Below are 15,426 nucleotides of genomic sequence, written 5' to 3'. Positions count from 1 at the left end.
GTTTTTTTATATAGCCCAACATTTCTAGCAGCAAAATGAAAATCAGCCCTGGCCATCCACCCCTGCCTCCAGCATGCGGCCATCACCTCGCATTCCCCTGACTCAGAAGACCCACAGAGCCCCACCTGCAGCAATGAGGATGTACGGGTCCTTCAGCAGCGTGGTTAGGGGTGTCCCCTTCTGACTCTGTCAAGAAAAAAGCACGGGTCAGAAGCAGCACCATGCCCCCTCCCCCAGGGCCCTCATTCCCAGCCGCTTACCTCTGGCTGCACCCGGGACGGCTGGAGCACAAAGAGCTGAATAGCTAAAAAATAAAAATAAAAAAGACAAGCCCCTCTTCAGAAAGCAGGTGTGGCCCAAGCGCGTGCCAGCACGATGCCAAGGTCATGGCATGGCGCCCACGTGGACTCACTCACCTCCATCCAAGAGTACCAGGGCGGCCAGCACCAGGAACGGAGCCGTCTTCCCCACAAACTCATAGAGCACACTCCCGAAGGGGGGGCCCACTGCAGGGAGAGAAAGTGGGGACACCACCCCTGGGACACATGTCCTCTCCCTGTACTAGAACCATCTATCTGACTCTTGTGTTTCTCTCTCTACTTTGTTCCAATAAGGCTTTGGGGTGGCTGCCCTATTGTTCTGTTCAGTTAGAGTTCAGTTGTCTTGGCAATTTCCTCCAAGTGGCTTTTCCTAAGAAATGGGCAAGAGTCTATAAAGGTCACCCTGAAAGCAAAGGCCCGAGAGAAACAAGATCCAGGCCCAGGGCTGGGCTGCTTCCACTGCACAGGAAAATGTGTAAACAGAGACTTCGCTCCTTGTACATCAGCGCAGGCAAGGCTGCAGGCTCCTGGAAGCAGGTGGGAAATTGGAAGAGGAAGGAAAAGGCTCTGAATCCCTCTCAGGGAAGATGTTTGTCCCCTGGTCTGGGAAGTCAGCCAGGGCAGCTGGGGGAGGCAGACCCAGAAAGCAAGGTTCTCCGTGATCACAATTCACTGAATGTTCCCGAGGAAAGGGTCTGGCAGACCATCCTGTTTAACCTTTGGTTTTCCATCTGGGCCCAGGGAGGTTTGGGGCAGAGGCAGGGGAAGTCCTGATCCCCTCCACCCCCAGCTCAGGGATCTTCCTCCCATTTTTCAAAGTCTCCATGAAAGCAGGAAAGGAAAAAAATAAAAAGGGGACCTCTGTGTCAGTGCAAACTTCGCCAGGGTCACGGGGCGAGGACTGCCGCTGTCCAGCACCAGGCAGGCCCCTCTTGCCAGTTTGCCTACACAGGGGCCTTACCCACCTAAGACCCCCATGGCCAGGCCTCCCAAGGCGATTCCCATGACGTTGCCTCTCTCTTCATCATCTGTGTAGACACTGGCAAGCATGCCCATCCCTACACAGGGAAAGAAATAGTCAACAGGCCAGCTCCGGGGAACAGCAAAAGCATAATGCGTGACTCGCCTTCCCTCTCCAGCCAGCCTAGTGATCTTCCCAAACCTGTCAGATTCACTAAAATGTAAGACCAAGCAGAACCCAAGAGGAAAGTGGGTGCCTTCTCCAAGAATCCCCAGCACCCCAACCACCACCAATACCTGAATTCCCTGAATGAGTCCAGCTCACTCTGCAAGGGGCCCCTCACGAACTCACTCAGGCATTCCACACCTACCAGCCACAGAGGAGCAGGACGAGCCGATGCCCTGCAGCGACCTGGCAATCAGCAGGAAGGCATAGCTGCTGGAGAAGGCAAACACTGCCAAGAGAGGGGGTCCAAGACCACACATCAGTGCTGCTGGGACACAACCGTCCCAAACAGGGACGTTTCAGAAGCCCCCCTTAACCCAGTGGAGCATTTGCATGTTAGCCACCCTGTGCTTTTGTTCCGTAAAAAGCTATCAATTCCTTTCTGCAATTGTTGCCAATACACAAACCTCCCAGGCCATATACTTTTTTTTGAGATGGAGTCTTGCTCTGTCGCCCAGGCTGCAGTGCAGTGGTGCAATCTCGGCTTACTGCAACCTCCGTCTTCCAGGTTCAAGTGATTCTCCTGCCTCAGCCTCCCCAGTAGCTGGGACTATAGGTGCATGCCACCACACCTGACTACCTTTTGTATTTTTAGTAGAGACGGGGTTTTGCCATGTTGGCCAGGTTGGTTTCGAACTCCTGACCTCAGATGATCCGCCCACCTCAGCCTCCCAAAGTGCTCGGATTACAGGCATGAGCCAACCACGCCCCCCTACCCCCCTTAGGTTGTATTCTTAATTCCTGGCTCATGGGCATCAATGCCCACCCTGATGAGACCCACACTCAGAAGGAAAACACCAGACACTTACTAATTGTTGAGACAAACATGATGCAGAATCCCGCAAATATGGGAATTGGATAGCCAATTCTGCAAAACACAAATATCAGAAAAATCTGGTGACTGCAGGCTATTTTTTTAAGGCTTTATATTGATTTTCTCCTGGCTACCCTTTGGGATCAGACAGATAAGTGTTTGGTGGACTTTTCTGAAAATTCATATACTCAGTGCTTCCTATGTGACCTTTTTGTGTTTGACTGTCTTGGAACGTGAATACATTTATGGACTGCCACTGTGAACAGAAATTTGTTTGGAATAAATGTTAACACAATATTGGCAAGTAACCCAGAACACATCCAAAATACACGGCCCCTATTTCTGTCATTTTTAAAAAATGATTCCTTTAATTATAGTCTTTGCTAAAGCTCTCCCAAAGGAGCCACTGCAATCAAATGATTCGGGTAAAAGGCCATCAAGTGATTCCACTGGCAGACTGCAGTATGTCTAAGAGGCATTAGGAAGCAAGATGTTAAGATCTGCCTTCCTGTTGACCCCATGAGGCCAACCTAGAAAGACAAAGTCTCATTTTCTGTGCAAAATTTCAAAATCCAAATTGCTCTGTGAGACCACTGCTCACCTAGGACTCTGGCGCCAGGTCGACAGGGCTGGTGGAAAGACCCTGGCATTCCCCTATGTCATGTCTGGCTGGACACGTGACCCTGCCACTTAATCTAGGGAGGTCTCCTCTCAGTCCCTCGGAGAGACCACCGCCCACCTCCCAGGACTGGAGTACAGAAAGAGATATGGATGTTAAACTGTTAACACCAGTGCCTAGAGCATAGAAGGTGCCTAAGAAATGTCATCTCCTCCCTCATTCTCTTTCTTCTTTGTCCTCTGTTTCTGCTGGATCAAGTAGACAGCTGGGTCCCTGCTCTGTGGGTGGGGCATGAGGGTACAGGCAGCTTCCCAGCCCCTCTGCCTTGAGAGGAAGCCAACAGTGGCTGAGCTCTTGCCCAATTGAAGGTTTGCTCCAACCCAGAAGAGCCTGAAACATCTCTAAGTCTCTTCTGTCTCTAGCTCTGGACCCTCAGGAACCTGGAGAGGAATCAAATGAATCCAGGAAGGCAGAAGGGCCAAGCATCCTGAGCTCTGGCAACAGCCTGGAAGGGTTCTTCCATTCCAGGCTTTAATAAAAAATTGTAATCGGCTGAGCATGATGGCTCATGCCTGTAATCCTGGCACTTTGGGAGGCCGAGGCGGGCGGATCACCTGAGCTCAGGAGTTCAAGACCAGCCTGGGCAACATGGCAAAACCCTGTCTGTACTAAAAAAAAAAAAAAAAAAAAATACAAAAAATGAGTCAGGCATGGTAGTGCACACCTGTAATCCCAACTACTTGGGAGGCTGAGGCACGAGAATTGCTTGAACCTAGAAGGCGGAGGATGTAGTGTACTGAGATCGTGCCACTGCACTCCAGCCTGGGTGACAGAGCGAGATTCTGTCTCAAAAAAAAAAATAAATAAAAAATAATCATAGCGCCTTCATTTAAAGTTTACACTCAGTTCTCCAAGCATTTACACCCACCAGATTTAGTCATGATTTAATAAGGGCCCTATTTCATCTCCTTATGTTACAGATGAGGAAACTGAGGCATGACATCATGATATCTGTCATTACTTATCAGATGTCATCAGACTAATTTCGCCTGGGCCATTCCCACATGGCTTTTCCTTGTAAACTTTACCACCTCCGCCAGTACCCAAACGGCATATATAGCTTTAAATAGAATCTTTCCAAAAGTTCTCTTGACCATATTCAAATATTTTTTAACTGCTTCATCTGTATCCAGAAACCAAATACCAAAAATACAGAGAGTAACTCACAAGCATGACAGATTCCCAGACAGTCAGTCCCTTCCCACAAACCATGCAAAGATTCCCCTGCTGTGAACAGAGATGAGCTTGTAATTCACAAAGTGGGGCTCCAAGCAAATTGGGTAAACCAGAGAAGATGCCAGGATTCTGACCTGCAGTTCAGATGGCCATCGGGTGGCAGCTTCTTCTATCTCAGCCCACCCAGAGCTGATTCTCTGTGCCCCTTATTCATGTGGACAAAAGAAACCCAACACCGGGGGCTCACACGGCACTGCAGGATACTGAATCAGGAAATGTCCAGGAGGCTCAGAGAGGAGAACTCACAGGCAATTTATTTTCAGCAACTACAGTTTGTCCCATGGGCATATGACAATCTTCCTGGCTGTCCTGGAATAAACACAGGCTTCTCCCTCTGTTCAATATATATTTGGAAAATCTAGTTGTTGAAGTACCAATACATATCAAAGCTATTGGAATTAGGGGCTTCACTCTTGTTTCACCAGTTCTTCATTTTGGCTATTTATAAGGCTCTAATATGGAGCTGCAGGGACATCCCTGAAGGCAAATAAGACATCTGTGGCCCTTTCCCAGACTGTAGGCAGAAACACTGGGTGGTTTCAGGACAAAACTCAATAAAATGTGACAACCCCTGTCTGTGGCCCGCAAACCACCAGCCATACTGTGCCCACTGTTCGGTCCAGCCAGTATTCCAGGTAACCCATCAGGGCACAGCTGTGGTGGGCTGGAAGCCACTGAGGTCCCTCCCTACCTGAAGACTCAGCATTCCCACGACTGTAGGCAGGGAACCAGCATGCTGGGTGGCCTGAGATTCCAAGGGAGGGTAGCTGGTTTTATCCATTTTTCAGAGGATCAACACTGAGGCTCGGGGAGGTGAATTACTTGCCCCAAATTCAAGGCTACGGGCATACCTTGAGTGTGTTAACATGTGCTAGGCCCTGCTGATGTGCACCTGGGTGGGGACGCTGGAGCACATGGGATGGAGAGTGCACAGTTTCACTGAAAACCACAGGGTTTGTGCCCACAGAGGGTTCTTTTTACCATTTGAGGCACTGTGTTTTCTTTAGAAACACTGCAGCTACTGTTTTTCTTTTTAATTTTCTTTGGGATTTTAACAATGCATGTATGGAATAAACGAATATCAAAGCTAGAAGGAAACTCAAGGGCTAGCCAGTCCAAACCCTCACCGTAGATGAGAAAGCTGAGGTTCAGAGACAGAGTGGCTCACCCATGGCTGCAGAGCAAGCCAATGGCTTCAGATACAACCAGGCTCATGTTGCCGCCTCCTCGGTACCGGACACACCTGTGCCTGCACTTTCAACACAGGCCAAGCCACTGCACGGGCTGCTCAGTGGTAAGCGCTGGGCATCATTTTTCCCCAGAGCTCGGCTTCAAGGCAAAGAAGACTCCCTGGGAAGCTCCTGGGTCTCCGTCCTCAAACTCTTCTGGCCCCTCGGGCACCCACCATAGAAGGAGGGTCGTCCAGCGCCCCTAGTCATTGAGTGGTGGGCAGAAGGACCAAACCCTTTCTGCTTCCCCACAGTATCTCCTAAACAGACAGAAACTCAACTGACATTAGTCACAATCTGTTTCTGAGTTGCCCCCCTTGTCTCAATTCAGGGCCATCTCAATTAAAGTATTGCTAAGCAGAGCCAGATCTGATGCAGCAAACCTTTAGCCAAATGTCATCCTGGCCCACGGTCATCCTCTACAGAGCATCACGAAGCAGTTAATCCAATTTGAGTAAGACTAAAAATCACATAATGAATCCCTAGAAAAACATGTAAAACAATAAAAGTTATGTTAATTATATATACTTAGTCATTGGAGAAACCCCATCTGTCCCTAAATGGTCAATGAAGACAATACTTCTCTAGTGTTAATAATTAGCTTATCTTGCCATAGAGACTAATGGAAGCTCTCTTCTCATGATTGCTAAAACCACAGTTTCCTCTACCATGGTAAATTACAAGAAGCATACAGACTACAGAGCCCCGAAGGGTGCAAACTATCACCAGATGCAACGAGAGACAACAGCTCCCTTCCAGTGATCCCTACACACTCCTAAAAGGTGTGCAGTAAATGAATGTCAGTAAATGGAATGATATTTTCAATTTGCCTGGATATAGTAGGAGGTTTGTCAATCATTTAGTAAATAAAATTCTTCGATTCCGCTTGTCAAAATTTTTAGGTTCTGCTTGTCTTTTTCAGCTACCAGAGTGTTCCGGGGGCACGGACTTCTCACTTTCCTGGGTGTGAGCCCTGTTCTCTGACACATAGCTTAACAGAGCCTTTGCTTCTCCTAGGAATGTTCTAATTCCACAGCCAGTTTCCTCTGATTTCAGAAGCAAAGACTCGTCAAGCCCTCCCTACCATCCTAACCACATCCAGGATGGGAGATCCCTTCTCAGAACAGCCGGTTTCCCTGTCCATAGAGAAGCTGAAAAGGTCACTGCTTGTTCCTACACAGCCCACTTCAGACCCACTGGCTGAAGCTAGCAAAAAAATAAAATAAAACCACAGTAGATTTCGTAGAGATTTCATGCCCTGTGGCTTCCTCCTTGTCGTTCAGATATTAGCTAAGATTTGCAAGGAAAAAGAAAAAGAACTGCTTTCAAATATACTAAGTAACTATGGAAATAAATTAAGCCATTGACGCTGGCTTGATAAAAAGCAGATCACCGAGACAATGACAAGCTAAGAAGGAAGCAAGGGAAACGGTCCCCAGCAATGAAGTTAACTCTTTCCCAAGCCAGTCTTTTGGTGTGGAATATCTTTCGGTTCTGAAGATGCAACTATTATTTCAACCTTATGCTAAGCAAGACCACAATGCCATATCGTTACCTGACTGAGGGAAGACAGAAATGTAAACGTGTTGTCCCATTGTTCATGTGCCTGGAACATTCCTCTTATGTACATATATATCTAAAATTTGCTTCTTAGACCAAATGATGACCAAGTATCACTAGTATAATTTCTGGTACCACCTGCACACAACTGCAATCATGAAATGAATAGTTCAGCCAAAATTATAAAATAAGAGGCAAGAGGCTCCAACATGGAAATCAGGTCAATTCAGCAACCTCAGGCTTTCTTGGAAAGTGTGCTATTGACCAGGTGATCACTACACACACCCAAATCAAAGGTTTTTGCCACCTAACTGGTCATATATTTTCAGCAGAAATACCGTATCTGAATATCAAATGAAACAGGAAGAATGTGCATCCTATTAGCAGTTAAATGAACCCAAGAATTGTTACTCTATATTTTCAGGGTTTGGTGTGAGAACTTATCGAATATTTAAAAACAACAGACAGGGCCGGGCATGGTGGCTCACGCCTGTAATCCCAGCACTTTGAGAGGCTGAGGCAGGAGGATCACGAGGTCAGGAGTTCGACATCAGCCTGGCCAAATGCTGAAACCCCATCTCTACTAAAATACAAAAAAAAATTAGCCAGGCGTGGTGGCATGTAGTCTCAGCTACTCGGGAGGCTGAGGCAGGAGAATTGCTTGAACCTGGGAGGCAGAAGTTGCAGTGAGCCGAGATAGCCCCACTGCACTCCAGCCTGGGCAACAGAGCGAGACCCTGTCTAAATAAATTAATAAATAAACAGGTGGCCTACATTTTGTGACTCCTACCCACAAAAGCCACACACATGGCACCATCAGGACTGTGAATAGAGGATTCCAGTTATGGTGTGGTGTGCTGTAGAATGTCTCGATTCAGAGTGGGTCCCACTTCAGTTAAAACAAGCAGCTTTGGAAAAGAATAGCTCTGCCCAGCCTGACTACAGGAAGCTTTCCCCACACATCTTTAGGGATGCACGAGGCTGGACCAGTTCACATCAGGGACTGGAAAAAGACTGAATATTTCAGGGACCAGGGAGGTTCCATGTCCACAGGAATCAGGCTGATCTTTTCTAAACTCTCTGCTCATTGATTAAAAGTAGCAAAATCAGCAACTCACTGGGTCTTCAGCAGCTCTGCCTGGTACAACCAGGAAGAGCCCAAGTCAGTGCAAGAAAGACAGATTTTGAGCTGCATTCTTTATTTCTAGTAGCTAAAAGTACAAGCTGTATAATTGTAAGCAGGTGGGAAGAACAGGAAGGGGGGAAGAACAAAGCTTGAAATGGGACAGTCGGAACACGTGGCTACAGTCCTGCCACTGTTGTGGTAAATGCTTTCTCCTCCTGAACTGCAAACTCCTTTGCCTATAAAATGCTAGGACTGGCCCAAAAGCTTTCAGGAAAAGTCTCTGCAAGCTCTGATGCTCCATATTTTTAACTACTCTTTAATCAGAAACATATTAACCAATTTTAAAAAGCCTTTAAACACATTTGTTTACAACACTGAAGACTTGAGTCATACATCTTGCTCATGGAGGATGTGATTGGCACAGTTTACATCAAAAGACTGTCTGCAATGGCTCACAAGTTAACTCCTTGAAGACAATTAAAGGCAAATGGAATGCACATTTGTCCCTTCTCTGAATCCATCTGAACTGTGGTGGGAAGCAGAATCTTGGAGTGTCCAGAAGAGTTGCCCAGTCCCCAAATTCATATCTACTGGGCTTGGAAATTATGAGACAAATTACAAATCAGGATCACAATATGAAAATTTATTTGCTAGCTGAGGGCGGTGGCTCACGCCTGTAATCCCAGCACTTTGGGAGGCCGAGGTGGGCAGATCACCTGAGGTCAGGAGTTCGACACCAGCTTGGCCAACATGGTGAAACCTCGTCTCTACCAAAAAATACAAAAATTAGCCAGGCATAGTGGTGCACGCCTGAAATCCCAGCTACTGAGGAGACTGAGACATGTGAATTGCTTGAACCCAGGAGGTGGAGGTTGCAGTGAGCCAAGATCACGCTGCTGCACTCCAGCCTGGGTGACAGAGCAAGACTCTATCTCAAAAAAAAAAGAAAAAAGAATTTGTTTGTCCTTCCACATTACCAGGCAGCACTAGAAAATCATTTTCAAATTTGCTCGGTAGCTGGACAAAACAGTTGGGGATTACAATTTTGCTCTAGATAATTTCTAAAGTGGATTACTCACCATGAGAATAGACTAAATTTCACAAGTCACAAAATGGAAGATAATGTTTTTGAAGTCCCAAACATGAGCCTGGTGTGGCTACAGCCTCAAAGCCGTTGGAGTATTTAACAGGGGAAAGGGCTCACTAGTTTTAAACAAGCTTCTTCCCCATGGCATAAGCAAAGCATTAAAAATAAGAATGGGATTTTTAAAAAAGCTTTTCATTTGCCATTTGCGTTTGGAAGATTGGAGTACTCACATCATTTCAGCCGAATTTCTAAGTATTACACTGTACGGCTAGGAACGTTCCACCCAAGTGACGGCAAGGTATTATTACTATAATGTCCTCAATTTTCACATACAATATTTGAGCTGTTTGCTTTCTCAGAACACAAAACCCTGAGCTATTTTCTGTAATTATACCAGATGCATTTTAAGAAGCATTCTTAGTCTTGAAAAAAGGAAAGAAAACAATCCTGCAACTACTGAGGTCTGTTTGGTTTTTCTCCTGAGAACAGAGGAGTCACTGAATGTCACCTTCTTAATGGGCTCACAGTCAGCCCTTCGCTGGATTAATTCGTTTAGCATATTTTATGTAGCAGCCTTAGAATATTGCTCTGCACAGACTAGAGGGCTGGACATGGCTTGAGATTGTTGAAATTAATTCAATGGCACCCTTCCATCCAGAAAATTCAACTGCAGATGTTGAGAATGTGCTCCTGTCCGACTCAAGCTCCATGTGTCCAAGGCAGCTTGTGCTGGCGGAAGGCCAGATCTGCCATCCCCTCCCTGAGCCCCAGCCACCACCCCAGGCTTCCTCACCTCTCGGTGCCCTAACCCTAGAGTCGCACAGGGCTCTGCTCTCAGAGCTTGGTTGATTTAATGCTCTGCTGCCACCTTGAAGTGTTTCATAATGTTTGACTGTGGGGCACACATTTTCATTTTGCACTGAGACCCACAAATTATGCAGCCAGTCCTGCGCCCCACTCCCCACGCCAAAGGCAGAGGAAATGTGAAGTTCTCCCTGCTCCCTGCCCACCTACCCTGCTTAAAATAGTGCTTGATTCACTCATTTCTTTTTGGCTTTGGAATTTCTAATGGCTCCCAACTGCCCCACACAGAATCCCACTCCTTTCTCAGCCCAGCACTTGGGGCCTCTTACAGCCTAGCCCAGCCCTGGTTTCCCCTGCCTCCTTAGTTCCACCCTCTCCTCGCCACCATCTCTTCCATCTCTAGTCTAGTCTTTGTTCCCGCTTCTGGGCCTGGTCTGCAGGTAGGACTCTGGGCACACCCCTCCCCACCATTTCTGGTGTTTTGTAACTTTCACCTAGGTAGCTACACTGCACACTTGGCAGCTCACCACCAACACTTAACTGTGCCAGCTCCCACTCCTTGCACTGACACCTTGGGGGCCTGCCTCCTCCTCTCAGCTGCAAGGCCCTTGTCCTGAGCTTTGAGCCCCCACGGACCAGGCAGAACTGGTCCACCTCAGCTACAGAAGAACAAACACTTCACCAACAGTGGAGAAGTAAACAGTTATTCCAAACAATGTGGGTTCAAAAAAATCTAGAACAGCCTGATTCATCTGAAGCTAGTTTGGGCAGCTTGGATTACCCAGACAATAGCCTCAGTTCTCTTCCTTTCATGCACGTGGACGTGGCTACGTAGCCAGCAGAAGGGAAGAACACAGCCCGTGACCTCGGCATCAACTCGGAGCTCGATCTGCGCACCAGTGCGTCCAACCTTTTCCCACACTCCCTACCTGGTATGTGTGAGAGGCTTTAACATGCCAGTTCCAAAAGAAGACACCTTGGCTCTCTACAGAGAAGTGCGTGGCCTGAGGTAGGAGATAAGAGGAGGCCACATGGCTCATAAAATAGGATGACAGCCATGGCGGCTGTAGAGTTCCTGCTGCCAAGGGCAATTCTGACAAATGCACTTACGAAACCTGGCATTTAGACAGGCCAAAGTCCTTCCACTTGGTGGAAGAGGTCCTCTTTATTCTGTCTTCTTTAATATTTTCTTACTTGTTGAGCAACAGAAGGGAGAATAGAATAGGAAATTGTGGTTATCTGGGAACAGAGACATAGGGGAAGGGGACTGGGTTTTCCCCAGCTCACCCACCATGGATTTTCCAGACTCTCACCAATGAGTAAGAAGCAGAATTCCAGGAAGGACATAAGCTAGGACTGATACAAATATCAAACTCTTTGACTAAAGTAGTCTGCCCTACCTGTTGGTCAGTAGTCCTATGAAAGGGTTGGTGATGAGCTGGACGGTGGCTTTCGAGGCAAACAACAGACCAACTTGCACGTTTTCATTCAGGAGGTCTTTGTCTTCACTGGGACAGTCGGAAGGAACAGCGGACGCGTTGGTCACCATGTGCTGTGTGGCGGTCTGATGAAGTGTCAGGTCTCTGGTAGCGTTCCCAGTGACCATGGTCGAGTTATCATAATAGGAGAAGATGCTCTGGAAGCTGTCTGAGATGGAGGCCGTGTGCACTGGCCTGGCCGTCTGGATTTCTGTAGCATTCTTCTCATGCTTAATGCTGTACAGATAACTTGGGATGATGGGGACTGGGGATAAGAGCAGAATGGCAAGGTGGTGATCACACTGAAACCCTCTCCAGGAAAAAAGCCAGCAAAAAACTATGGTTGTGTTGGCAGGGAGCAGTGGCTCACACCTGTAATTCCAGGACTTTGGGAAGCTGAGGCAGGTGGATCACCTGAGGTCAGGAGTTCGAGACCAGCCTGGCCAACATGGAGAAACCCTCTCTCTACTAAAAATACAAAAATTAGCTGGGTGTGGTGGCACCCACCTGTAATCCCAGCTCCTTGGGAGGCTGAGAAAGGAGGATCGCTTGAACCTGGGAGGTGGAAGTTGCAGTGAGCCAAGATTGCACCACTGCACTCCAGCCTGGGTGACAGAGTGAGACTCTGTCTCAAACAAACAAAACAACAATAACAACAACAAAACTATGGTTGTGTCAAATGCCAGAAGAGATCCAGAGGGTGACAGGTCTACCCCAAAACAGGAGCCCTGTGCCATATGTCTACAATGACATTGGAGCAAGTTCACTTTGCTAAGCTCACTAGAAAGAACCATGCCCCCAACGGCCCTGAGAACTGTCTCCTCTCAAAAGGCAGCTGCTGTGCTGAAATGACTGGTCCCAGAGATTCTGTCATTTGTGGGTTTCTTCCACATTGTTCCTTCAAGGAATATTTCAGAAAAGCAAAATGTGGTCTGACGTTAAGAGAGTGCTGACCTGGAGTCAACCAGTGCTTCTAAGAAAGAGAGGCTCAAAAGACTTTCAAATGAATGAATCAAGGAAACAGAAAACTACACTTCATTATGTGTCTTAGAAAAAAATTAACCTGCAGGAAGTAATAACTTGGAAATTCTGCAACAGGCCCACTTCATCCTTCTGTTACGTGAGTAGGAATCTGCAATTTTTCCTACAACTTGTAAGATTTAAGAATTCCTAAGGCTTTCACAAGGAAAAAGCAAAACTGAAACAGGCCAGGCATGGTGGCTCAGGCCTGTAATCCCAGCACTTTGGGAGGTCGAGGCGGGTAGATCACCTGAGGTCAGGAGTTCAAGACCAGCCTGGCCAACATGGCAAAATCCTGTCTCTAATAAAAATACAAAAATTAGCCAGCTTTGGTGGGGCATGCCGGTAACCCAGCTACTCGGGAGGCTAACGCAGGAGAATCACTTGAACCCGGGAGGTGGAGGTTGCAGTGAGCCAAGACTGTGCCACTGCCCTCCAGCCTGGGCAACAGAGTGAGACTCCATTTCAAAAAAACAAACAAAAACCAAAATAAAAAGCAACAACAAAAAATACAAATTAAATTGTGAAACATATAATCGAAGCTGTGAGCACATGTGTCCAATGGAGCATTCGAGCCGAAGCAGAACTAATGCCGTTGGTACTGAACAGGGATGAGCTCCACGGCTCTGATAACTCCTTGAGATGAAACCTATCAGATGCTCTGAAAACTGCTGTGAGAAAACCTGCAAATGGAGAGAAAGGAAACAGCTCCCACCACTTACAGTCTAAATGAGTCGTGATTTTTTTTCATTCATTAAAAACTGGGATTTATGTTTTTAAGGAAATGCATGCCAAACACTTCTCTGTTAATGGGCCTAATTAAGAGACCTGGATTTCTATTATTTAATTTTCAAAATTCCATTATAGGAAAAATAATAAAACCAACACTGTTCAAATTGTTCTTGCAATGGTTCCTGAAATATTTCCATCTCAAGTCATTCACTAATACAGTATATCTAAATGTCTTGTTTTTGGAGTAAGGGATCGAAACTTGCTCTTTTAGGTACTACACCAAATTATTAACCTGCCTTTTCGAGTAGCCCAATAATTATTCTAACACGTAATTTTGAACTTTAGGAATTTCTCTTCTGGAACAGAAATCTTTTTCATCGCAGTGAAAGCAGGCAAGAGGATGCGGGAAATTATCGGGGGGAAACATAAGTTCTGGGTCTTATCGGATGTCACAGCTTTTGACCAGAGCATCAGGAAAGCGAAGCCACCAACGCGGCTCCTCCTAGCCCCGGCGCGGCAGCCTGGAGGAGATGTCTTTTTTGCAAAGCGAGTTCTCCAACTTTCCCGGGCCTTGGCGGAGCTCCGGGACCGCGCAGGGGTAAGTGGAGTGCCGGGGAAGGGGCGCTGGGGCTGGGGTGCCGGGGCAGGGGTGCCCTGTCCGCACGTACCCACGACAGTGAGCAGCATGTTGTCCAGCAGCAGCGCCAGGAACACGATGAACAGGATGAGCTTCCGCGAGCGGCGGCTCTCCTGCAGCCAGCGGACCAGCGCCAGCTCGCTCAGGGCCATGGCTCCGGGGCTCCGCTGCGGGCGCGGTGCGCGGTGAGGACCCAAGGCGGCCGGGGACCCCCCATTCTCCCGTCCCCCAGGCCGCGGAAGGGCGGGTCAGGAAGCCGTGCGCACCGGCATCCGTGGACACCCCCGGGCGCCCCAGCCTCAGCTCACCTGCCTCGAGCGCGTCCCCACGAGAGCCCGCGCTCCCCGGAAAGAGCGCCCGCGAGCGCCGTCGGGGACCCAATCTGGAGACCCAACCTAGAACCCCCAGGACGCTGCCCTGATCCCCGCCGCCCCCAACTGTGCCACCTCCCAAACTGCACCCTCGGCCCCGTGCACCTTGCGCCCTGTGCCCTGCGCCCCGGCTGCCCGGGGGTCCCCGCAGCCCCGCCCGCGTAGCTCTGGGGTCCTCCCTGCCTCCCTGCCTCCCCCGGGCCCGCTCCCCTCCGGCACCGCGCCCTGCGAGCAGGGAACCGGGGCCGCGTTACCTCGGGGTCGCTTGCGATGCCTGCCCGGGTCCTCCGTGCCCGCGCCAACGCCCGCACCGCAGTGGGCTCCGTCAGTCCGGGCGGCTCCGGGTCGCAGTCTCCGCCCCAGCGCCCCGCCGCCGCCGCTCAGTTTACCCCGTCCGGCTCTGACGTCACGGCCGGAGGGAGCGGGGGCGGGGGGCTGGGGCGCCCCGGCCTCCGCCCGCCCGCGCCGTCGCTGCGCAGGAGGGGCCGCCGCCTCCCTGTCGCCGCCTCTGCCGCGGCCGCGCCTTTTCCCCGGACCCAGCGCGTGGCCGAGTGCCTTGGAGACCCAGGCCTGGGGAAGAGGCAGGGGCGCAGAGGGAAAGAGGTCAGAGAGCCTGGACGAAGAGTGAAGGGCCAGGGACCAAGGCGAGGAGGCACGGACCAGGGCTTTCTTGTGGCTCCAAGTGGTGGCTCGAGCTGCTTTGAATAAATCACGTGGCTCTTTGAGCCTCAGTGTCCCTGAAATGGGCCGTGAGGACGGGAATGATGGCCGCGGGGTGAGATCGCCAGGAGTGACAGGTGCTGGGAGCCAGGGACAGGCTTCTCTTTCCTGAAGAAGCCACCCTTTGCACCCACCATCCCATCCCCTCTCCGACCTCTGCAGCCCGATGCGGGGTGCCACTCGGAGGAGCCTTTGAGCCTTGGACATCCTCAAGCTGGTGACATGGAAACGTGGGGGGGGGGAAGGGGACACTTTTCAGTGTCGCCCTATGGTGGGAGTTGGGGAGGTGAGGGTCCCAGGTCTCAGAAAGTGGGAGCAGTGGGTTTGGGCCTCTGGGGCCACCTGAGCAGGGGACCCTGAAGGCTAGGTGAGTACACCTGGCCTCAGAGAAAGGGCTAGGGGGCGGGCTGTGGGCGGAGCAGCAGGC

At 49.4% G+C, this 15,426-nt stretch overlaps 1 protein-coding gene across 1 annotated transcript in view; it reads right to left on the bottom strand.

The window, feature by feature from the left end:
* SLC18A2 (solute carrier family 18 member A2) overlaps positions 1-14,693 on the bottom strand; it is a 39,527-nt gene extending 24,834 nt beyond the window's left edge. The window contains exons 1-9 of the mRNA XM_004050162.5: positions 14,534-14,693; positions 13,940-14,075; positions 11,442-11,784; positions 2,316-2,374; positions 1,652-1,735; positions 1,286-1,378; positions 417-506; positions 261-304; positions 126-186 (exon numbers count right to left, since the gene is read on the bottom strand). Coding sequence (XP_004050210.1) covers positions 126-186; positions 261-304; positions 417-506; positions 1,286-1,378; positions 1,652-1,735; positions 2,316-2,374; positions 11,442-11,784; positions 13,940-14,060 — 895 coding nt within the window. The 5' untranslated portion in view covers positions 14,061-14,075; positions 14,534-14,693. The remainder of the gene's footprint in view (positions 1-125; positions 187-260; positions 305-416; positions 507-1,285; positions 1,379-1,651; positions 1,736-2,315; positions 2,375-11,441; positions 11,785-13,939; positions 14,076-14,533) is intronic.
* Between the last annotated feature and the right edge of the window lie 733 nt (positions 14,694-15,426).

This window comes from Gorilla gorilla, chromosome 8 (genome assembly GCF_029281585.2).
Source record: "Gorilla gorilla gorilla isolate KB3781 chromosome 8, NHGRI_mGorGor1-v2.1_pri, whole genome shotgun sequence".
Classification (NCBI taxonomy): domain Eukaryota; kingdom Metazoa; phylum Chordata; class Mammalia; order Primates; family Hominidae; genus Gorilla; species Gorilla gorilla.
This window is presented reverse-complemented; position numbering and strand designations above follow the sequence as displayed.